The sequence below is a fragment of the Manihot esculenta genome, chromosome 11 (assembly GCF_001659605.2).
Source record: "Manihot esculenta cultivar AM560-2 chromosome 11, M.esculenta_v8, whole genome shotgun sequence".
Taxonomy (NCBI): Eukaryota; Viridiplantae; Streptophyta; class Magnoliopsida; order Malpighiales; family Euphorbiaceae; genus Manihot; species Manihot esculenta.
The window spans coordinates 2,492,430-2,519,120 of record NC_035171.2 but is presented as its reverse complement, the minus strand read 5'-3'; the positions used below and the strand labels follow the sequence as shown (position 1 = coordinate 2,519,120).

At 33.2% G+C, this 26,691-nt stretch overlaps 5 protein-coding genes and 1 long non-coding RNA gene across 6 annotated transcripts; 4 read left to right on the top strand and 2 right to left on the bottom strand.

Moving 5' to 3' along the window:
• Positions 1-48: 48 nt before the first annotated feature.
• LOC110626176 (chromatin-remodeling ATPase INO80) lies at positions 49-1,398 on the top strand. Its single transcript, XM_021771948.2, has 2 exons — positions 49-592; positions 704-1,398. Exons 1-2 carry the CDS (start codon positions 49-51, stop codon positions 1,231-1,233), a joined length of 1,074 nt encoding a protein of 357 aa, XP_021627640.1. The 3' UTR covers positions 1,234-1,398.
• Positions 1,399-1,795: 397 nt separating this feature from the next.
• On the top strand, positions 1,796-5,441 carry LOC110626174 (heterogeneous nuclear ribonucleoprotein 1). Its single transcript, XM_021771946.2, has 6 exons — positions 1,796-2,229; positions 2,339-2,379; positions 3,941-4,104; positions 4,243-4,345; positions 4,432-4,601; positions 4,694-5,441. The coding sequence occupies exons 1-6, from the start codon at positions 2,045-2,047 to the stop codon at positions 5,189-5,191; spliced, it is 1,161 nt and encodes a 386-aa protein (XP_021627638.1). The 5' UTR covers positions 1,796-2,044; the 3' UTR covers positions 5,192-5,441.
• Positions 5,442-7,758: 2,317 nt separating this feature from the next.
• Positions 7,759-13,542, top strand: LOC110626959 (5'-nucleotidase SurE). The gene is made up of 10 exons (XM_021773160.2): positions 7,759-8,306; positions 8,763-8,857; positions 9,173-9,240; positions 9,331-9,374; positions 9,614-9,691; positions 9,766-9,919; positions 11,966-12,118; positions 12,240-12,347; positions 12,855-12,920; positions 13,120-13,542. Exons 1-10 carry the CDS (start codon positions 8,029-8,031, stop codon positions 13,219-13,221), a joined length of 1,146 nt encoding a protein of 381 aa, XP_021628852.1. The 5' UTR covers positions 7,759-8,028; the 3' UTR covers positions 13,222-13,542.
• Positions 13,543-13,907: 365 nt separating this feature from the next.
• On the top strand, positions 13,908-16,857 carry LOC110625940. Its single transcript, XM_021771652.2, has 3 exons — positions 13,908-14,320; positions 15,871-15,964; positions 16,451-16,857. The coding sequence occupies exons 1-3, from the start codon at positions 14,053-14,055 to the stop codon at positions 16,521-16,523; spliced, it is 435 nt and encodes a 144-aa protein (XP_021627344.1). The 5' UTR covers positions 13,908-14,052; the 3' UTR covers positions 16,524-16,857.
• A 2,417-nt stretch (positions 16,858-19,274) lies between these two features.
• On the bottom strand, positions 19,275-21,440 carry LOC110626354 (transcription factor MYB26). The gene is made up of 4 exons (XM_021772196.2): positions 21,252-21,440; positions 20,976-21,114; positions 20,530-20,659; positions 19,275-20,407 (listed from the first exon to the last, which is right to left on the bottom strand). Exons 2-4 carry the CDS (start codon positions 21,106-21,108, stop codon positions 19,555-19,557), a joined length of 1,116 nt encoding a protein of 371 aa, XP_021627888.1. The 5' UTR covers positions 21,109-21,114; positions 21,252-21,440; the 3' UTR covers positions 19,275-19,554.
• Positions 21,441-26,103: 4,663 nt separating this feature from the next.
• LOC122725093 lies at positions 26,104-26,457 on the bottom strand. Its single transcript, XR_006352501.1, has 2 exons — positions 26,425-26,457; positions 26,104-26,331 (listed from the first exon to the last, which is right to left on the bottom strand). It is a non-coding gene; the product is annotated as an uncharacterized LOC122725093 (long non-coding RNA).
• Between the last annotated feature and the right edge of the window lie 234 nt (positions 26,458-26,691).

Here is a 26,691-nt window from a genome sequence, read left to right as displayed (position 1 = left end):
ACACTTCGATGCAATGTTTTGTACGCTAGTTAATGGATAAAGCAAGAGATGAGAGGAGTTAATACGCAAACGGTGCCGTTTAATCTTCAACCGCCCGGCCTCTGTTTTTACCCTTTTTTACGTCTTCTTCTTCCCACCTCCTCTGTCAATAACCAAACAAGCAAAATGGAGTTAGAAGGCGATGATGGCTCGACGTTTGAACTGAAAGGCGACAGTTCCGAGGCGGTGTTTGGAAGAGGCTCAGGGTTTAACACCAAAGACAGAACCGTCTCTCGCCGTCACATCTTATTTCAGCTCGACAAAACTGAAAATCATACAGAACCTAGGGTTTCATTTCAAGTTATTGGCATGAACCCACTCTGGATGCGAAGCGGAAGCGGAAGCGGAAGAGATATTAAGGTTTTCAGGAAGCTCGAGAGGGGTGAAATGGCAGCCGGCGACTGGTTTTGCATTTCAGGTCAAAGTCCTGTTTGGTTCAGTCTGAAGAGAAGTGAAGTTGGAGAAGAAACGGATTTGGGGAGTGTGAATGGAAGCGATAGATTGGATGAGAATTGGGATAATATTGACCTTTCACAAATTGACCTTGTTAAAGGTTTGGCCTTTGTGCTACTTTCTTTCAGTTTATTTGTGCTACTTTCTTTCAGTTTATCTTAACAAGTAACCATTATAATATATTGCTTTTAATTGTATGTTGGAACTGCAGAGTTTGGATTTCTGGTAATTGGGCACGAGTTCGACTGCTACCCCAAGCAAAGAATCCGTGATGTGAAGAACTGGGATTGGTTCCTCAATGAACCTGAGGAAGATAGTGAGGATGGTGGGAGTTTTAAGAGTAATAGAATGCAGAGAAAAGGAAATGGGAGGAGAAAGAGGAAGAAAGGTGGAGGCAATGACGAGGATGATGATGATTGGAGTGGTGAGAGTGAAGAGGATAAGCAGATTGTAGAGAAAATAAGAAAGGTTGAGAGATCAAAACGTTCAACAAGATCGAAGGAAAAAAGGAATCCCCATGAAGATACAGAAATAAAGAAAGGTTCTTTGCAGAGGAACACTGTGTCTTCCAATGGGGAGGACCCAGAAGAAGGAGATGAGGATGAAGATGATGATGAGGATGCTACACTTGGAGGCTTTATTGTGAATGATGACGATGCTGAGGAGGAACAAGGAGGAGAAAGCTATGAAGAAGAGGAAGAATTCATTGATGACGAAGATGAGGACAAGCTGGATGATTGAATTTTGATAGACTGAACAGATAATTCTGCTGATATTGTTCATAAATGCTAGTTTGCTGCATATCCTTTTCTTTTTGTACACTATATTCTGCTGTAATGTTTTCTGAGTCTAGTTTGCTGTAATGTCTAAAATAGAAATCAATTGCTGGATAAAAGCTTTCTCACATTCCCATTTGTAGTTCCATTATCGTTGCAGATAAGTAGATGAGGAAGCTTGGGGAAAGTTCATAGTTTTAATGCAATTAAAATCTATGATGCACCAGCAGATTTCAGAGGAGACACAATCATGTCGTGATCACATGAATTGTTTAAATTTATTCAAAATTAGCAGATACAAAGTTTCAAAATGGGAAGCAATCAAAATTGGTAAATCAATCAACTCGCTGAATTTACCAAGAGAACAATAAGCTCTGGTTTGTGAGTTGTAAAGAAGCTCAATTGAAATTTAACTTATTAGGAATTCTATAATTCAATTTCTCATTGGTTTTAGACTTTTATCCCTCAGGGACTCTCAGATAAAATTCCTGGAATTTGGCATTGAAGCCACTATAAATTTAATGGGGAGCCATCCAAATCAACGTAAAACGACATCGTTTCAACGGCTGCCCGCGATCTGTGCGCTTTTTTCCCGCACTGTATAAAACCAAAGCTAACCTATAGGATAAACATTGAAATCCTTCTCTTTATTCTCTGCAACAATAAATCAAATCCGAAAAACCCTCCTTTGCCCTCACAAAACCCTAGCTACTGACTGCTGAGGGTTCCTCTATCTAGCCGATTACAGTTTGAAGCTAATACAAGCAATCAATTCAATGGATTATGATTATGAGCAAAACCGGACGCAATTTGAAGACAATATAGTGGCGTATAATGGCGCAGAAGAAGAAGACGATTATTATGACGATACTCAACGAACACAACAAATGGGCGGTGCAGGCCACGCTAGAAAGCTATCCCTAAATCATCACAATCGCGATTCTTCTTCTTCTTTTCCAGGGTTAGTTTATGTAGGTTTATTGTTTAGGTTTTTTTGAGGGTCTCGCCGCAAAAATTTGAGCGTTGTTGGAGAAATAATTGTTGGTTTTTCTTCTTATTCTTGTTGGTAGAAAACTCTTTGTTGGTGGCGTCTCCTGGGAAACTACTGAAGGTGCCGCTCGAATTTCTTTTGAACTACTTTTGTATAATTGCTATTGTTAGATTTGATTGAGCAATGATAAATTTAATGCTATTTGTTTTTCATAATTAAGCTGTTTATTTCATTTTGATTAGCTAACAATCGTATATTTCATTGACCTATGAGTTGCTGTATAGTTTCCCTAGTTGTGAGTTTCATTTTAGAGTTGAACTACTAACGGGTTCGCACATGCAAAAGTAGAATTCAAGTATAGTGTTCCTCATGGGTGTAATATGCATTTGTTTAGGCTTATTTAATGTACCATTTGCATTCATTATGATTCAGCGCTCCACTAGTATAGGAAACTACTACTATTTTAATGAAAAATGCACCTATCTCCATAGTAGTGGGATGCATTTGTCATTAAAATTGTAGTTTTTCATACTAATGAATTGCATTGAATGAACTTAACAAGTGCAAAATATGCACCCATTAAAAAAACCAATTCAAGTATTCCAATCAGTCTTGTTTGTTTTACATTGGGGCACAATGTGTCATTCAAGAGAACAATGATTTAGTTTTGAATGATTGATTGTTGTTGAAATTTGATATTACAAGTATTTCGTCATATTAAGAAACTTGGTATACTCTTGGAAATTTGAATCCTGGATAATATGAATGGTTGTTGTTCTTCATAGTCGTGTTACAGTATTTTGTGTCATGAGAGGATTCTGTAGACTATATGGTAGTACTCTATTTAGCCATTTAATTGCAATACAGGTGTCAATGAACTAAAATTTGCAATAGGTGCTGTCTTCTTAGTTGTTTGGAGGTATAAGGTTGGTCTAAATATGTTAGCATTATAGTTGTAATTGGACCATCCTTAAGCTTCCTCAAAATGTAACTCATTTTTCGGAATTTAGTTGTTCTGAACTTGGATTTTATTGCCCTTCTACCAGTGTGAAATATTTTAATGAGGTCTTTTGGGTGGAATTGACCCAAAAAAAAGAGAAAAAAAATGTTTCCTTCAAGCTGGACAGAATGATGCATGGTAGAATAAACTTATTATGCTCGATTCTATCTCTTCATGTCAGTTCTTAGAATGAAATTACACCGAGAATAGTTTTACAGGGTTGGACTTTTACTAGACACCTAAAAACCCTTGTGTGCTAATTTTAAGCCAGCCAAAAACAAGACCATAGAGTTTGAAATAAAGCTTTGTGAGACATTGTCATGCCATGTGAATCTATGTGTATATACACACTTCTAGACATTGCCATGCCATGTGAATCTATGTGCATGTACACACTTCTGCATTTGTTATTTTGTGGAAAAGTATGAAACTCACCCCCAAACAACAGCAGCAAAGTAGAGGAAAATAAGTAATATGTCTTTTTTCTTTGTTTGAGAAATAATCATGAAGTGTAAATTGTAGCAGCATGTTTATGTCTACTGTAAAGTGGTTTATTTATCATCTCCTCTTGTAATAATTTATAATGGACATATGCTAGGTGCCTATATGTTAAGCCAAGCCTTTTGATGTATTATCAGCTCTGCTTTTATCATAATCTTTCTCATGTTGATTTGGTTTCAGAGACATTCATGAATTACTTCAGCAAGTATGGAGAAATCACTGACTCTGTAATCATGACGGATAGACATTCTGGAAGACCAAGGGGATTTGGATTTGTAACATTTGCTGACCCAGCAGTTGCTGATAGAGTTTTGGAGGAAGACCATCTCATAGATGGCAGAGAGGTAACATTCTTGTCCAATAATGATGCCGAACATTAAAGTTTGTAATAATTTTTGTTTGCCTCTTTTTTCTCCCTTGTGAGATGAAAAAAATTTTAGTTTTTTGGATTTGAAACTTATGCTGGTGCATTCTTGTGTCAGGTTGAAGTGAAGAGGACAGTTCCAAGGGAGGGTATGGAGGTTAAAGGGGTTGTAAGAGCCAAGAAAATATTTGTTGGTGGAATACCAGCTGCTCTGGCTGAAGGTAGCATAGTTCTGTCAACTTGAATTTTCTCATTTCCAAGGGGGCTAAATTGATTCTCCTTTTTTCTATATGGTTTTTCATCACAGATGAGCTAAAGGAGTACTTTTCTATGTATGGCAACATTGTTGAGCACCAGATTATGCTAGACCATAAAACTGGACGGTCTAGGGGCTTTGGGTTTGTCACTTTTGACAATGAAGATTCTGTTGAACATATCTTCTCAGAGGGCAGGACACATGAACTTGGAGGTAAACGGGTAAGTTATAATTCTTGATGAAATGATACTGTTTAACCTTTTTGTTTTGAAATGAAATGCTTATAACTCGACTTGTTTCCTGATTAAATCAGGTGGAAATAAAGAAGGCTGTACCAAAAAGAAATGGTGGTGATTATGGCTCTGCTACTGCAAGGCCTCATTCTGGATTCAGCAATGGTGGTGGCCATAGTTCAGGGGAGTTGTATGATGAGAAAGTTGCCAGAGGATATGGCATGTATAATGGATATGGCTACAATGGTTATGGAGGTTATGTGGCCTATGGAAGCAGCAATGGTTTTTATGGTGGATATGGTTATGGATTTGGGTTTGGTGGGCCCATGATGTTTGGCAATGGTGGATATGGAGGTATTGGTTATGGTACCCCTAGCGGGTATGGCGCAGCTGCTGGATTTGGTGGTGGTAAAGTTTATGGAAGAAATATTGATACTGATAGTTTTGGCACTGGCAAGGGATATGGAAATAGAATTGATGGTGCCTTACATGGTGGTCATGGCAGTAGCAAGGGTTACGGAGGCAGTGAGAATGGTGGTAGTGCTGTTACAGCAAGGTACCATCCGTACCAAAAGTGAAAGGATTTTTTTTTTATTATTTTTTTTTTTATAACGGGGCATCAAATTCCCAGCCTGTTGTTTGATATGAAGATTTCCTATGCAAAGTTAGGGTTAGGTTGTTTCCAAAAAACTGCTGAATATTCAGTTGCTGCCAACCTCATTATCTAATTTTGTGAGGTTGTGATTTGATGATAGAACGGATTTTTGTAATATGAAGAAGAAAAATTACAGTATAGTGTTGAATTTTGCAGTGCTTGTACTGGGATAATTGGTCTATTCTCTTTTATGGAGTGTGGGAAGTAGAGATTTAGAGAAGTTGAAGAAAAAATATTAGAATCAAGTCTACGCTTAGGACTGACAAAATCAAGATTAAGTACACTCCTAATTGCATATTTTATATAATGTATTAAATAAAACTCATACTTTGACATTTCTGTTTTTTTTTTTTTGTTTTTTGTTTTTTGGGGAAAAAATTCTCAGATTCTTAGGTATTGGTATGTTAAATAAAACAAATGCTTGACATAAGATAAGGTCCTTAGGTGTTGTTATTTTGAAATGATGATTGTTATGGTTGATTGAAAGCTAAATTTTTGAAGTAATTTTGCTATTTTGATGATGCATGGGCTAATCCCACCGTGGCAAAAAAGTCAACAAAACAATTAAGAAGGTGAAATCATGCAAGTCTGAATACTGCTCTCTGCTCTGGCCCTGAATATCGCGAACAAATTCGCACTAATAATAGGCAATGTGGATACAGAATCTAGAGTTACTTTTGACTTTTATATATGATTAAAAATTAAAAGGGTAATTGGTTATAAAGGACGAGAAATTATCGTTTTTCAACCCACTATTGTTTTGCTGGTCTAATTTAACTCAATAATTTTTTTTATTTAATTTGAAAATTGAAGATGGAGAGAAAAAAAATTTAAAATCTCTAATATTTACTCTGATATATTTATCATTAGATTAAATCTAAATATTTTTTTTTTAGATATGGATTGCATTGCATTATAGGTTTTACCATATATTTAATTTGCAACAATGGGCACCATTGCTTATAGAAATTTAACTCAACCATCAAATTCATGCTCCTTCAGTATGACATGATTTATTTTGGAAAAAAATAAAAAACATCATGCACAAATTCATTTGTTTTAAAAGTAAAAATTTTAGAAGTTAAAAAAAAAATAGTTCATCCATTTTAAATAAAGAATTTGATAAAAAAAAAGAATTAAACTGAATTCTTATAAAAGTTTTGATTTAAAATTTAAATTTTACATAATTTGAAAGATATGTTTTTTAATTATATTTAGAATATTATTATTATTTTTTTTTTGCTAATGAAAATGTTAGAATCACAATTCGAATGAGGCAGGTAGGCCGCTATAAAATCTTCTTAATAAGCATCATTATGATGAACTATTACATCCGTTCACCAAAAATTTCGAAAAGCAGAAGCCAGCTTTGGTGCAATAATTAATATAATTATTGGAACGTACATGAACTAATATTAGCTCACCTAATCCTAATCCTAACCCTAACCCTAACCCTAACCCAAATCTACGTAAATGTTAGGAGATAGAGCAGAAAAATAAAAGGTAATTAGTTGAGAATTGATTGAAAAGTTGACTAATTCAAGATTTCACCTTCCCTAAACTCTCTCCAATGTCACTGCTTTTAATTTTTTTTCTACTTATTTTCTTTAACAATACAATCTTGCCAACTTTTCTTCTATACCTTAAATTCTTCATCTGCCAGAAAAAAAAAAAAAAAAATCCTCATCAAGGCTTCTCTCTCGTTTCCTTTGCGCGTATGTTATGAGCAATTTCTAGTAGGATAGGCAATGTAGGGTTTATTTATTATTAACTAATAAATAAATAAATTGATGAATGGTACGTCATAATTAAAAATTAAATAAAACTTTCAATTCTTTTGAAAAATATAAAATTTTAAGAGCTAATTATAGTGTGAAACAAAAATAAAATTTTAATTTACTACACTAATTTAAAAAGAATGCAGACTGTAGGGAATAATTTTTATACCCACCTGATAACAATAATAATAATAATAATAAAAAAATCTAGGAGATAATGTAACTATGTCAGAACATATGATCTAATCTCTTTGTTATTTTATTTGATCAGTTATTTTCTCTTAATTTTATTAAAAATTAAAATATTTTTTTATTTTATTATGAAAAAATAAATTACTTTTCAAAAAATAATTTATTTAATCCTGAACGTTGAAATAAGGGAGAAGGTACAAACATGAATGGCATAAGATGAAAGGGCACGAAGTCCAAAATTAAGCGTATCTCATAAATCTTATAAAGGCCAAAAATCTTAAACGGCAAAATTCATGTGTGGATGTAGCACATTATTCAATAAAATAATTTTAATTTTAATTTTTAAAAATAAATAATTATATTATATATTTATTTAAACTTATATTAAAATTTTTAAAATAAATATTTAATAAACATGAAAGGAAAATTGGAAAAAAAAAAAAAATCCTAAGCTGTCTCTTTCGACGACAAAGCACACTGTTTCTTCAACCTCCTCCCTTAATCATGCCTCTTTGTAACGGCCATTCTCTTCCTCTCTAATCTCTCTCTCTCTCTCTCTCTCTCTCTCTCTCTCTCTCTGTGGAGTTTGCTTTCTATCTCTATCAAGTAAACCCGATAGACCCGGTCTATCCAGCTATTTCCCTTTTTCATTTCCAGCTCTTTATTACCCTCCTTTTTCGCTCCTCTATCTCTTTCTTCCTCCTTTCTCTCTCTAGGGTTTTGATTCTTTTGTACAGACCTACCCATCTCGCTTTCTCCTTGCATTTCTTCAAAATTTTCAGTTTTTAGAATGACTTCTGTGAAGAACAACTTCCTGCCTCCTGGGTTGGTTTCCAATCTCCAGGAAGTGTTGTCAAGCAGAAAGGGTGAAGAAGATAATAGTAATGATAAATCAACTGAACCCTCTACTTGTACTTCTGTTGAAAATACTTCCGAGGCTGAAGAAAATTCCAACCCTATTGTTTTGGTTACTAATGGAGATGGGATTGAGTCTCCTGGTCTTGTTTTTCTTGTTCAAGCTCTCGTACATGAAGGCCTTTACAATGTTCATGTCTGCGCGCCGCAATCGTGGGTTTTCCTTTCTTTTTAACTTAGTTGTGTTTATTTTGGATGGTCTCTAGTGTTAATTACCTTATCTGGGTATGTGGTTTCTCTTTAATTTGTGATAATTATTATTGCCTTTCTTTTCTGCTTAAGTGGGATGCCTTTAATTTTTGAACCTGTGGCGTATTATTTGTGTTTGGATTTGGTTTTTGTTTCTGCAAAAGTGGGTTCTCTTCCTTTCATTTTTGTTATAGTATATGATAAATTTTCACATGGGGGTGTATGTGTAGCTTCTTATTTCTGTCGCATCTGTACCTTATATGTATTTGCCTAATGTTGTTTTCCGTTGCGGTTCTGTTTTTAAATGAGATATTCTGTGCATCAGATTGCTGCCTTCTACTTCTTTTTTTTTGGCCAGAAACCAGAAATGAATTTGGTAACACCTTGTGATTTCTTTAGTTTTTGAATCCGTTGGTATAGGGACAAATCAGTATCTGGTCATTCGGTTACTCTACAAGAAACAATTGCTGTGACTTCTGCCAATATTAAGGGTGCCAAAGCTTATGAAGTTTCAGGTAGGACGACATTCTGATTTTACTCTTGCCTATTAATAAACTGATTTCATTGAATTAGGATATTAAATTGTTTACTTACGAATTTGTTGAAGTTGAATGATGTCTAGTTATTTTCAATGTATTCACATCTGTTGATTTTGACTTATAATTTTCCATTTTATTTCTGGCTAGAATTACAATGAATAATTTGCAATTGTTATGTAGACCATCTATCCTGTTGATATATTTGGCTCCATATGTCAGCTAGAATGTGCACCTTTTAGTTCCTATTGCTTGTAGTAATAATAAGATTTGGTGATGGTACTTGTCCCTCAGGGACTCCAGTGGATTGCGTCTCCTTAGCACTGTCTGGAGCACTGTTTTCTTGGTCAAAGCCTTTGCTGGTTAGCTTTAATATGTCCTTATGTGTGAGATTACATATAGATTTTGCTGCCAATAGCTTCTTAAGGAATTAAATTTGATTTGATTTTCAGGTGATTAGTGGAATTAACCAGGGATCAAGCTGTGGTAATCACATGTAAGCACTCTGAAGAGATTTTACATCATTCCCCTATTGTTTTCTTTGAATGTTTAATAGTATGTCAGTGAAGATGTAGAATCATGTTCAAATGGTTAAATATGCTTACGTGGAGTTATAACTGGCTATTTGTAGAATCAGCACATCCTTCATTGGGTTTTATCATTTCCCCAACAAATGCATTCAGTTCTAATCCATTCTGGTGGCTAAAGGTTATTTGTTTCTTGAAATTCGACTAGGTTTTATTCAGGTGTTGTTGCTGGAGCTAGAGAGGCATTAATTTCTGGTGTCCCATCTCTATCAATATCACTAAACTGGTTAGTTGATGTAGACTTAGTTGTTTTTTTCTTCTTACATATATACAATGTTTTAAGAGTTTTAATCCCTATAGGAAGAAGAATGAAAGCCAGGAAAGTCATTTTAAGGATGCAGTAGCTGTTTGTCTGCCATTGATCAAAGCTGCTGTCAGAGATATTGAGAAGGGGACTTTCCCAAAGAGTTGCTCTCTGCACATAGAAATCCCCACATCTCCATCTACGAATAAGGTAAGCATTTTTATACTTTTTTTCCTGAGAATTTGAGGAGGCTTTTGATAAGTTGATAAAATGCTTCCTGACTTAAGGTAATTGTCATACTCATGTGATCTTGGCAATGGTTCTTGGATTTTATCTGTTCATAGATGTTTTCTCATTAGAAAATGCCTCCACCTAAAATAAATATATTTCAGGTGTGTTCTGAATTTTGTGGAAAGTGGCCTTTGTACAATTTTGTTGAATGTCACAAGAAACATGGTTTTAGGAGGGATACAAAATGAAAGTTTTATCTTTAATTAAGGAAATAAGTCTCTCTCTCTCTCTCTCTCTCTCTCTCTCTCTCTCTCTCTCTCTCTCTTTGTAACTTGATGTGCTAGTTTGGATGGTCACAAGAAAACATGGTTTTAGGAGGGATACTTGTGCTCTTGGAAGTTGGAACTTTAAAGTTTAAAGTTTGGAGCTTAGGTGAATCCATGTCTATGTGCATTTGTAGCTTTTGCAAAGTTGTAGAATATTATACTTGGAGGTGTTAACTTTCTTTAGCATTAGCAGCTAACCTTTTCCCCCGCAAGGCTACATGAAGTGTAGGTAATCATTATGAGGTCCATTTTCATTGATCTAAGTAACAGAAGATATGATTCATCAATGGTCTTGTACTGGCTGGTACTGTTGTTTCCAGAATCTTAAAACAGTCAATTGGGTCCATTAGCAGCTGCTTTGAGGTTATCCTAGATTGTTGTGGAAACTCTTATTAAATTTAGTTTTAGCAGCAGTTGTAATTATCAACTAGGTAATTATTGCAAAAATTGTATCCATTTATAGACTTTTGACACATCAGTTTGTTGAGGAAATAGTTAGTTACTCCAACATCAAGGCAAAGGGCATATAAATCCTTTTAATCAGGAAAAGAATTACAAACAGCAATTGATGAAGGAAAAGGGCTGCAGTTGTGGCTTATTAGAAAACTGATTAAGGTTCTCAAGTTTGAGGGTGTTGATTGTGGCCTAAAACAAATCTTTTCCTATTCATTGACAGCTGTTAACTGACATTTTTAGCATCATCTGCCCTAAGATAAGCATTTGGCATAGATTTTCTCATGGAATGGAGTACGGACACCTTACACCTAAATAAAATTTCCATGAAAATAACTTGCTGTTGAACTATGCTATTTGCGACTTCAATGCCATGCTGAGATGCCCTTTGAATAACTTTTTATAAGATCACACCAACTTCCAAAGTTTTTGTGGATATATTGCTTTTAAGATTTTTTTTTTTTAGCTTAAATCCAGTCCACCATAGACCCAAGACGTAAACATGTGAGCCCTGCATGTAAAATGGGTGGTTTATTGTGGTTTGGATGCATGTAGACTGGGTTTAGGCTAGACTTTCCCCTGCTTCTAATGTGGTAGGCATGATAGGAATATTTTTTTCAAGTTTCAACATATATGGTATCACCATCCTCTGCCTTTTACAGGGTTCACTATGAACCTTTCTTGGGTTTCTTAACTCTTAGTTGTGTCCTCTTCAACTTCAAAGCATTCAACAAAACTGAAGATGTAAACTATTTTCTGTTGCTCTAGTCATAGAGAATGGCTTGTGTTTTGATCTGTTAGTGTTGCTTGATTGACTTTATGGCTTGATCTGAAACATAAATTTTTCTCAAGTCAAGAACAATTTCTTTTTCCGTATTACCTTGTAGTCTTTCTCTCTACCCCCTTCCTCTAATTCTCACCCCTCCCACTTCTCTCTAATTCTCATTCCCCCAACTTCTTTTTCTTATATATATATATATATATATATTATTTGATTGTTCACTATTATTACATATATCTGTAAAACCGTCTCGTCCTTTTACCTGTCATGATAAAGTAATACAATGTTTTACCTATTTTCTGGTGATAATTTCCTACTTCTCTTGCATGAGCATTGTTATTTTTTATGCAATAGGTGGCTTTTAAAGAATTGGTGCCTTCTCTCTCCTTGTGTTCATTTTGTGATAAAATTTTCAGCTAATACTCTACAATTTTTCTCTTTTTGGCTTGGGGTCTTTATTTGTAGGGTTTCAAATTGACTAAACAAAGTATGTGGAGATCTGTGCCTAGCTGGCGAGCTGTTTCAGCTAACCGGAACCCTTCTGCTGGACATTTCATGTCTAACCAACAAAGTCTTGGTATCCAACTTGCACAGCTTGGTCGAGATGCTTCTGCTGCTGTAAGTAGCTCTCACTATAAATCTTTGCATTATTCCTATTGTTCTGTAATTTCTTCTAGAAAAGAACGATCAATATGCATTTTTCTCTCGCTGATGGTATTATTTATTTTGGTATACTCAGGGTGCAGCTCGCCGTGTAACCACACAAAAGAAGAATGTTGAAATTGAATCAATTGGGGCTGCAGGCAAATCTGATGCCAATCGGGTGAAAAAGTATTTTCGTCTTGAGGTAAATGAAAAAAAAAGCTTTACTAATATTATGTATGGGAGCAAGTCCAGTTATGGTTTTTCAATTGTGGCAAGAATGATTTCAAATGGCTTGTTTCAGTTCAAGTTTATTAGGTCCAAATAACTTTAGCACTTGTACATCCAGTAGGAAACTTGATTACTTGTGAGGATACTTTTTCCAGTTTGTTCGAACTTTTTGTTGGAAGCTGTTTTGGCCTGCTTATAATACTACAAGAAATGAAGTTGCTTGAAATTGCTAATCAAGAACTATTGTAATTGATGCAGAACTACAAGAAACATGTTGTCATTGCATATCTTTCCTTTTTAGAATAGAACTGTTCTTATACCACAGATGTCCTTATCTTCTATTTTTTGTTATGTGTGTGTGTTTGGTTTTAGCCAGATTATCCTTGCTTGCCAGTACTGGTCTGTGCTCTTTTGCCACAAAAACTTATTGGTTGCTCTACACTGGTGAACTAAATTAGCATTGGTGTGTATTGATTTTCAGTTTCTTGACAAGGAGCACGAAGATACTGATGAGGATCTGGATTACAGAGCACTTGAAAATGGATTTGTAAGTTAAATGTTCATGTGTGAAATTACCAAGACATCAACTTGAGCAATGGTTTAATGTATTTTACAAGCCTGTAGCTTTTGCTGATATGGAACCATCATTGTAGCAATAGTTGTGATTTTGAAGAGTTATTTTTTTGGCATTACTTGTTGAATATACATATAATAAACTTGGTACTTATTTTTGATTTGAACACTAGGTTGCAATAACCCCTGTATTGCTTTCACAACATATGGAGACAGACATTCGTGTAGCGGCCTCAGATTGGATTTCTTCTGCAGCACTCACTGGGGGCCAATGAAAATCTACATAGAAATGATATAACCAGCGATTTTGTATACATTTCCAGTTGTGTTAAATTAGTTATTAATTGATTTGTGCCTTTTGCATTCACCTTCTTTTAAATTAACCTTAATTTAATTTTCCCAAATATTTTGTTGGAGTTGGGTGGTTTGTAATTTTAGTTGTTGCCTACAGGAATGTAATCTAAAATGGGCAGGTCCTAATTCTGTGACTTTGCCTTCTCCTCTAATCCCTTCCCTCCTTCCACTCTGGATTTGTATTTTCTATTTTATTTCTCAACATGTGTTTGATGATTATGGATACTCTCATGTTCTCTCAACTGTTGCTTACTGTAACTTAAATATCTCTTTTCTTTTCTGTTTTTTTTGAAAAAATTCTATTGAATATTTATTTTTATTTATATTTAGTTTCTCATTTCTGATTAAATTTGATTTGATTGATTGATATTCTTTTAAATAAGGGATTGAGTACTTAAAAATTGATCTATCATTGCAAAGTATGTAAAAAATACAATTCAGTTCAATTTCATTAAGCATAATTTGTTAATGGTTTCATTTTAAAAATTAAAAAAATATATATATTTTTTATTTTTAATAAAAAAAATTAATAGAATTAAGTTGAATTATTGTGAAATTTTTTATTCATTCCATTTCTAGAGGGCACCATAACATAGGTCATTGGCCGTAAGGCCCAATGAATTTGACATTCGAGACTTTTGGAGGAATTGTGGACTTTTGAAGCCCAATCTGTATTCTAATTCTCTGGGTCACTTCCCTTCAAGCTTCGCTAGGGTTTTTCGTTGGGGAAAACAGATCATTTCTCCGAAACAATGGCGTCCAAAACTCTAATTCGAACCGGAGCTTCACTGATGAATCGCTTTTTCTTATCAAATCCGATTCTCCACCAAAACCCTAACCCGAATTCTCAGCTCTTATCTCGCGGCTTTGAAATCACTCCTCGGCTATTCCCTTCTCTCTCTAAATTTCAAACATCTCTTCATTTGACCCAAAATGACGCCCATTCCTTCAATAAACTCTCCAATGAAGAGTTTTTTCATCCCTGCGGTTTGCCTTCTCTTCGTTTCTTCTTGCCGGACGGTACTCTCTCTCTCTCTCATATTCGTACATATGCATATACTTTTAGGAGAAAAGCACATTGCTTTTCTTTTTTGTTGTTGGATTGTACATGACTGGCACCTAACTGAATGCGTAATTGAGCTTTTGATCTTACCACTGTCAATTTTTTTTGTATGTCACGCTGTTTAAGTGAATGATGCTTTTGTCTAACTGTTTAAAAGCAGCTGGAGACGACTGTTTCTTCTAGGAATTGTAAATTGATAACTCCTTCCACCTCAATTATGGTCATTTAAGTGATTGACATTTACAAGGAAACTTGTACCATGGAATCTTTTTATCTGCGCATTTGCATTTTTAATCTGCATTTGCTACAACCAACTTTTTGGTGAAAATTTTAGACGTGTTTTAAAATAATAAAAAGGCTGAATAGAAAGAAGGTCAACTGTTTGAGTCCTTATTGATCATATATCTTTAAATTTCAAGTCATTCTCATTGATTGTGTTGCAGAGCTGATTAACAGAATAAAACTATAGTTAGGCTACAATAAGCAGCTTTGGACATATGTATATGCTTCTATTTAGTCATTGGTGAATTTTTGTGCACTATTGGGAGGTTGTTTGTATTAGCCGCTTTTTATGGTTTTCATATTAGATTAGTCGGTATTCGGTTTAATTTGGACTCTCAATTCTGCTTTTGCCTTTCTTACTGCAGCGGATGATATCTGTCATGCATTACAATATTATATTCCGTTTCTAGATTAACCTTTATATTCCAGATGATATTCAGGACACCTGCACCATTGGACCTTCAATGCTTTATTTTGTAATTTGAAATGTGTGTTTTATTTGGAAACAAGACCTATGGAATTGTTTTCTGAGGCATAAATTTATTTGCAAACTCCAAGTAACTTTGGTGGTGTTTTTCGTCTCATTGTGATCTTTGTACAGTATGCAATTAATGATATTTAGAAGTGGATATCGTTTTAGGAGGATGACATTCTAAGGAATCTTAGGACACGGTGATATGACGCTCATGATACACATGCTTTCTTTCTTTGATGCAATGGGGTTATCTTACTGTTGAGGAATCTAATACTTGCTGGATTAGATATATGGTTGAGAACAGCACAGGGAAAAGGTTTCTTTGATGTATATCACATTATCACTAAATGTATTCACCAGTTTCTTTGATAATCCTACAGAGTTGTTGCAATCTGCTATTGGATTGATCTATTCTAACAATTATTTTGTTTGTTCTCTTGCTCATGGAAAATTATTCAGTCCACTCATTGCAAGGTTTTTAATGAGGTTCAGATATCTTTTGTTTATTTCTGCAAAAATCATTAGAATGAAAATACTTTACACAGATTCCTGGAAAGAAATGAAAATAGAGTAGTGTTGAGTGGATAGCGTTTTTGCTTGCAAAATTTGGCCTATAATAAGTAATTGTTACTAAGCATTACAGTTTAGATGCATATTCAACAACAAGGTTGCATGGGCTGGCCTGGCCAATGACTATAACTTTTTGCTTCTCCTCCTTGATTAACGCATGACTGGTCTGATCCTGTTCAGGTGATTCATCAAGTGAGCCAATGCTCTTATTCCCTAAGAGGACATTTCAACCCAGCCTCATCAGGCGTAAGAGAAATCATGGCTTTTTTGCACGGTATTTCTCTCTTCCTCTCAACAAGAAGTGAAAATTCTGAGAACTCGTGCATACTTTTGTTGTTTCTGAACTCCCTTATACAGAAGACAAACTAGTGGTACATTTCTTTTATTAAGATCACTTCTGCTTAGCCTTTTGCCAGATATCAATGATCTGGAATCTATTCTATCAGTAAAATAACAAAAAGATCAGCAAATTTCTTGAGAAATGAGAACAGAGGAATTATTTTTAATCTCTTAAAACATCAAATAAAGAGATCAGGACATCCGATGTAAGTGCACAATTTGCATGACAATGTTGGATTTACAGGGATGCTTCTTTGTTTTGCAACTTTTGAGACAAATTCCTGATGCATGAGTAACAAGGCAACCAAGGGTGGTAGGAAAGTCGTTGCTCAAAGATTAGGAAAGGTTTATGCGTGTGTATTGAGTAAAATTGCTGAACTGAACAGGCCCTTGTGATTAATGCAATTTGGTATATGCGCAGCAAAGCAACCAAGGGTGGTAGGAAAGTCATTGCACGAAGAATAGCAAAAGGTCGGTCAAGGGTTACGGCTTAGCATCGGTAGTCATATTGCTGGAATAAAAATTTTTGCATGCAGAAGTTGCCTGTCTTCATGATATGACGAAGCAAATTAAAGAACTTCGCTCCATTTTGGTAGCCCAGCCAACCCCTAATGCCTTGTAGGACTGCAACGCAGTTTTTACATCTTTCATATTTTTAGTTTATGGTTACGAACGATTCTTCATGAAACTCAAGAATGTTTTGCAGATATATGCATCTTGAAATGGTCTCTGCACATGCTTTGTTTTAACTGGATCAAAGTCGCTGTTATCTGTCTAATTGCTGTTCTATTTCACGGTGCAAGGAATACTGTGTATTCTTTTACCCTATTTTTGTATTGGAGAGAGAAAATAAAGGGAAAATATTGGTAAAATGTGAATTTTTTTAGAGGAAAATAACAATTTATTTTCTTTTTATATAATTGTTGAATTCTACATCGATTTGGAATACGGGTATAAGGTCTATATTCCTCCTGTCCTCACGTTGAGGTAGCTTTTGGAGTTCGTTGAGATAGTTTTTGGGATGAATTAGAGTTGACTTAAATTTAACTGTGCTTCTTATAAAGATTTTAATCATTCTTCCATTTGAATTAACTTGGATGAATTAGATTTGTTTTAAATTTAACAATAGTATTTTTACTAAATTGAGTTAACTTGAAATGAATTTTAAATTTAATAATAGTCGTTTCAATTCGGAAAGAAAATAGAGACGTGAAGACAATTAAATTCATATATAATCAAATTTGAATATGTATAAGTAAAAGGATAAACTAGCATTTTTAACACATACTATTTTCTTTTTCTCATATTATTAATTTTCCAACTATTTTCATTTCTCCTTTTTTTAATTTTCCTTTCATACAAACAAGGTAACGAAAAAACAAATAAAGGATTTCCTTATTTATTCTACTCTCCTATTTTCTTCCTTTCCATCAAAATATTGCCAAATATGGAATTAATATCTAATGCTTATAATGACATGGTTGAATAATCAGAACAGAATAATCTTTCAGCATGTTTCACTGTTTCTGAAAAGCAAGAAGAGTCGGTAATCAGAGACTGATAGTGTGCATCATTTAAAGCATGAGTTTGAATTTCGACAATAATTGAATACTTTGAAATCAAGCAATCCTCTGTAAAGGAATAAAAGGTTGACGAATCTTGCATCGAAAAGAAAGCCCACTTTAATATGCAAAATTTGTTGAAGAAAAAAACACATGGATATGCCAGCAATTGTGAAAAAACACCAGATGGGCATCTTTAGACATGACTAATCTTTGCCTCCCATTGCACTGGCAGGCTGTCTTGTACGTTCTTATGTGGAGTCTTTTCCTACTAAAATGGCTAGGTTTCAATGGATCAACGACTCAGATTCTCTCTCTCTTTCCATCACTCATGCTCTCTTTCTCTCCAGCTCTTTTGTGCGAGTAGGAAGTATTTTAGTACAATGCAGCCCATCACTCTGCACGGTGTTTGCTGCTATTAATACTAAATGATGTGAGCATTATTAGCTTTATGACCAAAAACCATTTGCACATATATACATGTAAGGACATACATCCTCTGATTACACTTGCACTTTGACATTGCTTTTTCAACAGTAATTCCAGAAAAAAAATGCTTTCTAATTTTACCTTTTTTTATAATTAATTTTCAATCAATTTTAATATCTTCACACTTATATCTCATGACTCTCAGTCATTAATAGAACCTGCAAAGGTTGGAAATGAACCAATATCATGGTTTTAAAACATGGGAAAAGAAGAAATTGTATGCGATCTCATTTATCAGGACGCCATTTGCAGAGAAAAATCTTCATTTCTCCCTGATCTTAACTGGGGGCTAGAGATTTTTTTCAACTGAAAAACCTTTATGCACTTCCGGAACTGAGATGTGTAGGGTAAAATGAAGATATTGGGAGCATAGTAAGGAAAGAGCTAGCAGAGACCATTAATGGAGGATAAACTGTGGCCCCCAACAACTGACAAATTCTTCAAAAGAGACAAATCATCATGTCCATGACTTAAAAAAACATCTATCTTTGGCTAAAGTTAAACGGTAGATGGTCTCCCTTTAATCGAACCAAAAGCTGAATATAATAAGAGCTACTAGTCTTTACATCACACTACTGTACTGCAAGAAAACTACAGTGATGCATGTCAGATGTAACAAACGTTGGCCAAGTAGTTAGCACAAGCTTTTCTTCTTTCAAATTGATTAGAATTGCAACTTTCTTGTTTTTGCAGTTTCTGAACTTCTCTCGTTTGCTTAACTTGTAATTTAAAATTGTTGACTCTATGTGTCAGCTTCAATAAACTAACCATAAAAAGTTATACCACATAAGGCCACCTCCTCTCTATTTTTAGCCTTATAACACATTTAATTATATAAGAACACATCAATAACATCATCATCCAGGGCATTAGTTAACCTTTCTCCTAAGCAACAAAGACAAAAACTAATTTCATAATCTTGAGAAAAAAAATGATCATAAAATTTAATTAGTATGCTTAATTTTTCATACACGCCTTTGTAATTGTAGATAGAGATGGTTGGTTATTGCTACCTCTTCCCGTAGTAGCCCTTTCTTTGCATGTCCGCTACAACTGACCTAAACAATTTTCAGATCTATTTTTGACTTGACACAAAATGGTTAACTTAAATTAGTTAGTAGTTACTATTATATACAACCACTATATTCAATAACCCGCTGATATAGGATGGTTACAAAGGAAGAATGCCTATAAGTGCATGACTTGAGAATTAAGGGATGGATAGATAAGATATGCAAATGTAGCTGGCATGCAAATATATTAGGTGAGGAACATGTCAAAAGAGCCTACACATATATTTATGAAACCTCAGCAAGCATTACTCACTGAAGAGCCTGAACTAGTAACATTTAGGTTTTCCCATAAGAGATGCACTCACCATCTTATGCATATTTCAGGATATGAATGCACTGTATCAAAATGAATCCATACACAAAACCTATAACCCCACTAGACACCCATTTCCAGCTACTCTCTAGGCATCCCAGCTGCAGCTTGAAGGAAGCTTATTATTATTGTTATTGTTGTTATTATTATTAGGGTTTGCGCCAAATTGACTGCTTGAAAATGCTGATAGTGATGATGATGATGAAGATGATGGCAGTGATGACATGATTGCATCAATGTACTCCATTTGAATATTTGCAGGCACGTGCGGTTCATGTGGATAAGACCCTGCAGGGAAACATGGAAGTCTAGAAACTGGGTCAATTAGTACTTCTTGCAAGGTAGATGATGATGATGATGATGATGGGATATTGCAGCAAGCACTGCTTTCAATGATATCACACAGCTTTGGCATCATAGGAACCATAGTTTGATTCTCATAATTAGGCAGTATTGCAAGAGTTTCATCTTGATTAGCTTTACTTCCAATGTAATGTGGACCTGCTCCATTGCTCAAAATCTGATCTTCTTGATGATTTGTACCAATGTGTTGAGGTGGATAAGGCAGTGTCCACACTGGATCAAAGGAAGATGAACTATTGTTTAGTTGAGCTGGTGGGATTGTTGGGGGAGCGAAATGAGCAAAATCAAGATTGTAATTATTGGGCTGGTTGAATTTGAAATCTCCTTGACCAAAACTTTGTAGCATTGAAGCTGGTGAAGGAAGGTAGAGCTGGTCTTGTTGAGCAGTGAGGATGAGATTAGGGTTTCCAGTGAGAGAGAAGAAAGCTTCCTCAGAGACATTAGGGTTGTGAACATCAGTGAAGCTAGCTAAAGAATGAACATCATGAGAGATGAGCTTCTTCTTTATGCTTGAATTCCAGAAGTTCTTCACTTCATTATCTGTTCTTCCTGGTAGATGCTTAGCTATCTGTGCCCATCTGTCCAGAAGAAGCATATATATCCTTAGAAAATGATGCAAGAAATTTCAATGACTGCAAAAATAGTATCCATATATGATGAATTCTATGCTAGCTACCGGCCATTCTTTTAAAAACTCTACCTGTTGCCTAAAATACTATGGAGTTCAACGATGAGAGCTGCTTCTTGAGGAGAGAAGCTTCCACGTTTTAGGTCAGGTCGCAGATAATTAATCCATCTTAATCTGCAGCTCTTTCCACATCTCTGCAAGCCTGCATCAAAGGATTAATAGGCCAAAGAAAGAAGAAGAAGAGACAACCATATACAGTGGAAATTCAACCACAGATACAAGTAGCGTGGAATTTTAGGCAAAGGGTATAAATAAATTAATGCAACATTTGAATTGCCTGCAAAACTAGAAGAGGTAGCAGCGATGGTCATCGATCAAGAAATGATATACATAGACCTATTAAATGCTAATCATCGAGAAATAACCTGTTTATGCATCTGAATCTGTATCAGCATGTGAGTGTGTGCGTGTCTATGTGTTTGTCTGTGTGTCTGAGAGAGAGAACTAATGATTAATACCAGCAAGCTTAGGAACTGAGCTCCAGCAACCATGGCCATAGGTTGAAATGTAATTGATGAGTTTCTCATCTTCTTCTGGTGACCACAGTCCTCTCTTAACTTTCTGTTTGTTGCAGCAAGAGTGATGACCCATCTCTCTCTGAAATCAGTATTACAGTCACTCAGAAAAACAAAAATCAGAATTGGGTATTGTTTATATAAAAGTGAAAAAGAGCCAGAGATCAATGAAAAGGCAGTACAGAGAAAAAAGATCTCTAGCTTTTTTCTCTCCCCTACCTAAGCAACACCCACAACAGCAGCAGCAGCAGCAGTCCTGGAGATTACATAATAAAAATAAAAAATGGCGAGAAATGAAAATGGAGATGATACGATCAATATGAGTGAGAGCAGTACAGAGAGAGAAATAGCTGTGAAGAATTTAATGTGAGGAGCTGTACCATTGTGGCCCCAATTAGGGTTTGTGGGCAAAAGGCTAAAAGCTGCAGAATCATACTGTGAGAGCTGTATGGCTTATAATGGGATCCTCTCTTTGCAATTTCACAGAGGAGATGGGGCCTACCCTATCCACGTGTCATTCATGCAAAGGTCGTGGGTCCCCATTGTCACCTCAGGTCCCACTTTGGACTTATCATCCCATTTCTTTGATCATCAACATCAACTCAACGGTTGGATGGATTCAATTATGTGACGCACCTTAATTTGCATATCTATAATGCTGCATGGCTGTTGTTCAATCATGCATGGAAAGTAATCTCATCCGACGGTTGTCATTGCATCAAACTTTATATTTAATTAGTGAAAGTTGGTTGTGCTTGCTTAATTAATATCTCAAATGATAGGACGTTAATTGCCCCCACTAAACATGTAGGACCAGATTTTAAGAGTAAATATATATAAATTTCTATTACATTATCATTGTATGTTTTGATTCTTATCTTAATTTTATTTTAATTTTCTGTTATGTAATGATCGGTTGTCTGAATTTCGATCACTTGTTCAGCATATTCTTCTACGTACCCTTGTATTTCAAATTATTATTATTTTAATTTATATATTGTTGTATCAAACTTAATTTCAAAAGAGTATCATAAATATTTCTTTTTTGAATTGAAAATTAGAGATTGAAATAGTAGAATTTGAAACCTCTCAAATTTACGTAAATGCACTTATTACCGAACTAAATCTATAAGTACAGTATCACAAATATTTAAAAGGGAATTTTTTTTATGAGAAATGATTTATAAAAAAGATTAGGCAAAAAGAGGGAGACAAAAGTAATGATGATAGAGAAGATGGTTTTATGCTAGAAATTTCATGATTTTGGATCTGATTTATCATCATACAGTTTTAGCTTGACAAGAAATTTGATCAATTTTAGAAGGATTTAGCACCATGATATATATTCTTTTACTTTATTAATCATTATTATTTCTTTTGACTTCAAAGTCAAAAGAATATGTCATCCCCCTCTTTTAACTTCATTTTTTTTTCACTTCATCACTTTTACTCATAAATTTATTATAACCACCCATTATATAGCTAACGTAATTGAAATGAAGTTAATTTGTGATCGGTCGAATTGTGAAAAAAAAAATGAGATAGTTTACGTTTATGGATAATCGAAACTAAATTGTGATTAGTTAAATTGTAAAAAAAAATATATATATATATAAAATAGTTGATGTCTATAAGCAGTCACATTGACGCTTAAAAATTACTTTAAACTAAAAATGAGTGTGTAAAAATGTGTATATTCATCTCTGTGCACATTAATTTTTATACTGTGAAAAAGTGGAGTAGATTATCAAATTTTCTGAAAATTCGATTGATATCAATTAGTAGATAAGAGAATTACTGAATTGTATCCATTAACGGTAATTTTCAATGAAATTTTATCTTGCTCAATAAAGAACGAATCCTGATGAAAAATATAACGCTACAATGTCTGAATTTTCTTTTTTGTGAGTTGGACAGCGTGATAGCTTATCAAACTCTCATCACGAATATCGTTTTATGATAATATCTTATAATTTACTTTAAGTGATTATTGAATCGTATCAATAACTTAATTAAGAAATATAAAAATATTCTTGAAAAAACCTATATATACATATACATTAAAAAAAATTAATTAACATATATCTCTAATTCCTTCATTTCTCTTGGTTACTATTTCATTATTATTATTGACATTTTACATTTAAAATAATATTGTATAGATAAATTTTTTTTCTTGTGTGATATTTAGTATGGTTTAATTATTCTATTTTTATAATTTAAAGATACATTAAAAAATCATTATATTTTATTTCTGTCAGGCATATCCATTTTTTATTCATTTTTCTTAATTTTATTATTTCATTCCTAAAAATTTTATTATTTAAATATTATTATTTTGGAATTCTATCATTATATATATTTTAGTCCATATTTTATCATTTTTTTATTAATTATTAAATTGAAAAAGAGATATGTATTGGGTATATGAAGGATTAGACATTATAATTTATTTTATATTAATTATGATATTAATATAAAATGAAAAAGTAATTATTTTTATGTAATTAGATAAGCTTAGTTAGTTGGGAAATTGAATTTCCTAACCATTCTTTAAGTGGGTATCTTTAAAAATCAGATTGAGAAATTAAATTTACTATAAATCTGAAATTTTAGATTTCTTGCTAATGTTATGTTAAGTTTTGGTAAATTAGATTAATATTAAAAAATCCAAAGGTAGATTATTTTGGAGTAACTTCTTGTTTCGTCCATGTGGATAAAGAGAGTAGCATGAATCTGTGAAGCTTCTTGGAATCTGCTAATAATACTGTTTTTTTTTTCAAAAAGGTGATAGAGCACTTATTTTATTAATTTAGGCCATGAAAAATGAATTTTTAAATTAAAATCATCAGTAATTATTAAACTAGTCAAACGATCCGCTACCGCATTTGCTAATAATACTTTAATCACTCCTTTTATTTACCTATATATTCTCAATATAAACAAATAGAAATCGGATATGTGGTTGGTTTTCTTTCGCTTCTTTTAAATTTGAAATATTCATTTTTATTGTAAAAAACAGAGAAGGCTACCTCTCATAAATTATTATTCGGTTTTGATTCTTACAATTGGGATGTTGAGACATAACCTTTTAACATTTTCTTTTCATTTGGCATAATTAATTTAAAAAATATTAAATAAATTCTTATAAATTTTAATTTTTTAAAAAATATATCACTTAATTAAATTTCTTGAATTGAATTCTTATAAAATTTTTGATATCAAAACGGATAGTTAAAAGATAAATTCCGTTCAAACTATAAGCTTTCTGTTTAGTAGAATTGGATCAACTCGGTGTGAACCAGTTGGATTTTGATTAAATTCAGACATTTTAAATTTGATTTTTTTAATCAAAATCCGGCCAGTTCGCACTGAGTTGATCCAGTTCTACCAAATAGAAGGTTTAATAGCTTGAACTAAATGAGGCCGGTCGGACTAGTTTAACTTGGAACTGGATCAGTCAAATTGAAGACAAGGTATTATCGATTTCATGAGGTTCATAGACACACTACAGAAGAATGCCGACAACTAAAAGATGAAATTGAGAATTAATAAAGGACGGTACGCTCTGAAAGTTTGCTATAAAAGACAGAAAAAAAGAGGTCAGGACCTGAGGTAAGAGCACCGGTCGATCCTAATGAAAATAAACCCGTTGGGGTTATTTACGTAATTGCAGGAGGATTAAGTGACAATAAGAGTCTATAGAAGTAGAATGTAAATTGATCAAGTTAGATGACCAAATCTTTTAATTATTCTTGAAAGAATATTTATAATTTATGGAAATACACTACAACATTATCCATATCTTGTCACAAAATAAATTGTAGCTAAAAATAGGATTTTGGTGGCTAGATGATTTTGCCACAACATATTTTTTCCGTGACATACCGTAGCTAGAAGTGGCGTAACTAAAGTTTAGTTACAGGATTTACCTGTGTTGTGGCTAAAATAAATATTTATAGTCACACTTTTTATTTAAATGAAGCAAAAATATTGCCATTAAAAATAAATATTGTGGCTAGTTATTAGCCACAAATGGAATATTTGTAACCACATTTTCTTTTTGCCACAACAACTTTTTTTGTAAGTGATTTTGCTATGATTATGTTACAAAAATAATAATGTGGCAATTTAAACTTATGTATAGTTACAAATTTAATTTTATGGCTAACATATCTAAATTTAGCCATAAACTTAATTGTATGACAAAAAATATTTACTATTAGCCACATTTAAATAATTATAAGGCAAGAATAAAATTTATAGTCACAAAAATAAAAAAGTGACAAGTTCTAGTATAATTGTTACACTTAATTTTATTTTATAACTATTGAATAAAGCCACAAAATTATTAAATTAGAAGCTATTCTAAATATAGTACATACGGCTACTATTAATTATTTGTAGTTAAAATGTAATATTTATTTAATTTATTATTATTTAATGGGATTATATTATAATTTACTATTACATATGTTATTTATCTATTAATAATTTTGGTAAAATTTATAATAGAATATAAAATTTATATAAAAAATTTAGCTAAAATTTAAATTTATAAAATAATTATATATTAATATTAAGACTCAATCAGAATGACAATTATAAAATAACAATAAATTTAATCCAAAATAACTAATATTCAAAACAAACTAATTTAAGTCATAAACCAATCACACTAAAAATACTTGAAATTATAATACTATACTAACACTAAATTTTCTAAAAGTAGTATTATAAGGCTGCTGGCGGCTTCAAAATCCAAAACTTCAAATATACTGCAAATCATCCTCCAATTTCATCATCTTGGGAATCCTCCTGTATAAAATTTTATTTGAAAATATTAATAACAAAATTATATAAAATAGATAAGGTTCATACTAGTTATATAGCTTATAAAAATTCTTATATTAGAAAAAAAAATGAGACTTAGTTTTTAATCACTTACTGATGCAATATTATTGTTTTTCTCCAAAAGCATCTTGAATTTATGCTCCCATATTCTATTCATCTCTGCAAGTTTCTCATCCATTTGCTTCTTAACATCATTTACTTGTTCACTTGCTTCTTCTTGAATTTGTTGGACACGTTCGTTTGCTTCTCTTCTTGAAGTATCAAGTTGTCTAAGTAGTTCTATCTTTGTAGGTCTAGCACCAAAATATTCCGTGACATTTTTTCCAAGACCATAAGCACGTACATAACCATTTTTTTCTGGCCCAAGTACATCAACAAACATAGCATCATCATCCAGTGAAATTTGTCCTTCTTCTCGTTGTTTCTTTAGTTGCTGAAACTTTTCCTATAGAGATATTTATATTTATTGATATTAAAAAAAACAAAATATAGCATAAAATACATAACAAATAAATAAAACATATGTAAAAAGTATTACAATGGCTTCTTGTGATATTGGATCAATTTCTTTCTAGATTCAAGAAAAAGCTCTAAACGAGAAGGTGTTTTTCCATTTTTTTTCTTCTGTTCAAATAAATATAACAATTAGTATTAGTTTATCATAGATCTATATCAATAAAAATTTAAGTTCAAGCAAAACCAAACTTTTCGTAAAAGAGTCAATTGACTTAACTACAAATATGCTACAGATAAACAAAACTTGTATAAAAGAGCTAACATTTTTACAGCTAATGATATCAATTCA

Bases quoted from the DNA above. Each gene is read 5' to 3' on its own strand.
- LOC110626176 (XM_021771948.2), top strand. From the start codon at position 49: ATGAGAGGAGTTAATACGCAAACGGTGCCGTTTAATCTTCAACCGCCC. The intron at 593-703 runs GTTTGGCCTTTG...TTGGAACTGCAG, and splicing joins ACAAATTGACCTTGTTAAAG to AGTTTGGATTTCTGGTAATT.
- LOC110626174 (XM_021771946.2), top strand. From the start codon at position 2,045: ATGGATTATGATTATGAGCAAAACCGGACGCAATTTGAAGACAATATA. The intron at 2,230-2,338 runs GTTAGTTTATGT...TCTTGTTGGTAG, and splicing joins TCTTCTTCTTCTTTTCCAGG to AAAACTCTTTGTTGGTGGCG. The intron at 2,380-3,940 runs GTGCCGCTCGAA...ATTTGGTTTCAG, and splicing joins CTCCTGGGAAACTACTGAAG to AGACATTCATGAATTACTTC.
- LOC110625940 (XM_021771652.2), top strand. From the start codon at position 14,053: ATGGCGTCCAAAACTCTAATTCGAACCGGAGCTTCACTGATGAATCGC. The intron at 14,321-15,870 runs GTACTCTCTCTC...GATCCTGTTCAG, and splicing joins TCGTTTCTTCTTGCCGGACG to GTGATTCATCAAGTGAGCCA. The intron at 15,965-16,450 runs GTATTTCTCTCT...GTATATGCGCAG, and splicing joins AATCATGGCTTTTTTGCACG to CAAAGCAACCAAGGGTGGTA.
- LOC110626959 (XM_021773160.2), top strand. From the start codon at position 8,029: ATGACTTCTGTGAAGAACAACTTCCTGCCTCCTGGGTTGGTTTCCAAT. The intron at 8,858-9,172 runs GTAGGACGACAT...CTTGTCCCTCAG, and splicing joins CAAAGCTTATGAAGTTTCAG to GGACTCCAGTGGATTGCGTC. The intron at 9,375-9,613 runs GTAAGCACTCTG...AAATTCGACTAG, and splicing joins TCAAGCTGTGGTAATCACAT to GTTTTATTCAGGTGTTGTTG.
- LOC110626354 (XM_021772196.2), bottom strand. From the start codon at position 21,108: ATGGGTCATCACTCTTGCTGCAACAAACAGAAAGTTAAGAGAGGACTG. The intron at 20,660-20,975 runs GTATTAATCATT...CCTTTGATGCAG, and splicing joins CTCAGTTCCTAAGCTTGCTG to GCTTGCAGAGATGTGGAAAG. The intron at 20,408-20,529 runs GTAGAGTTTTTA...TCTTCTGGACAG, and splicing joins CATAGTATTTTAGGCAACAG to ATGGGCACAGATAGCTAAGC.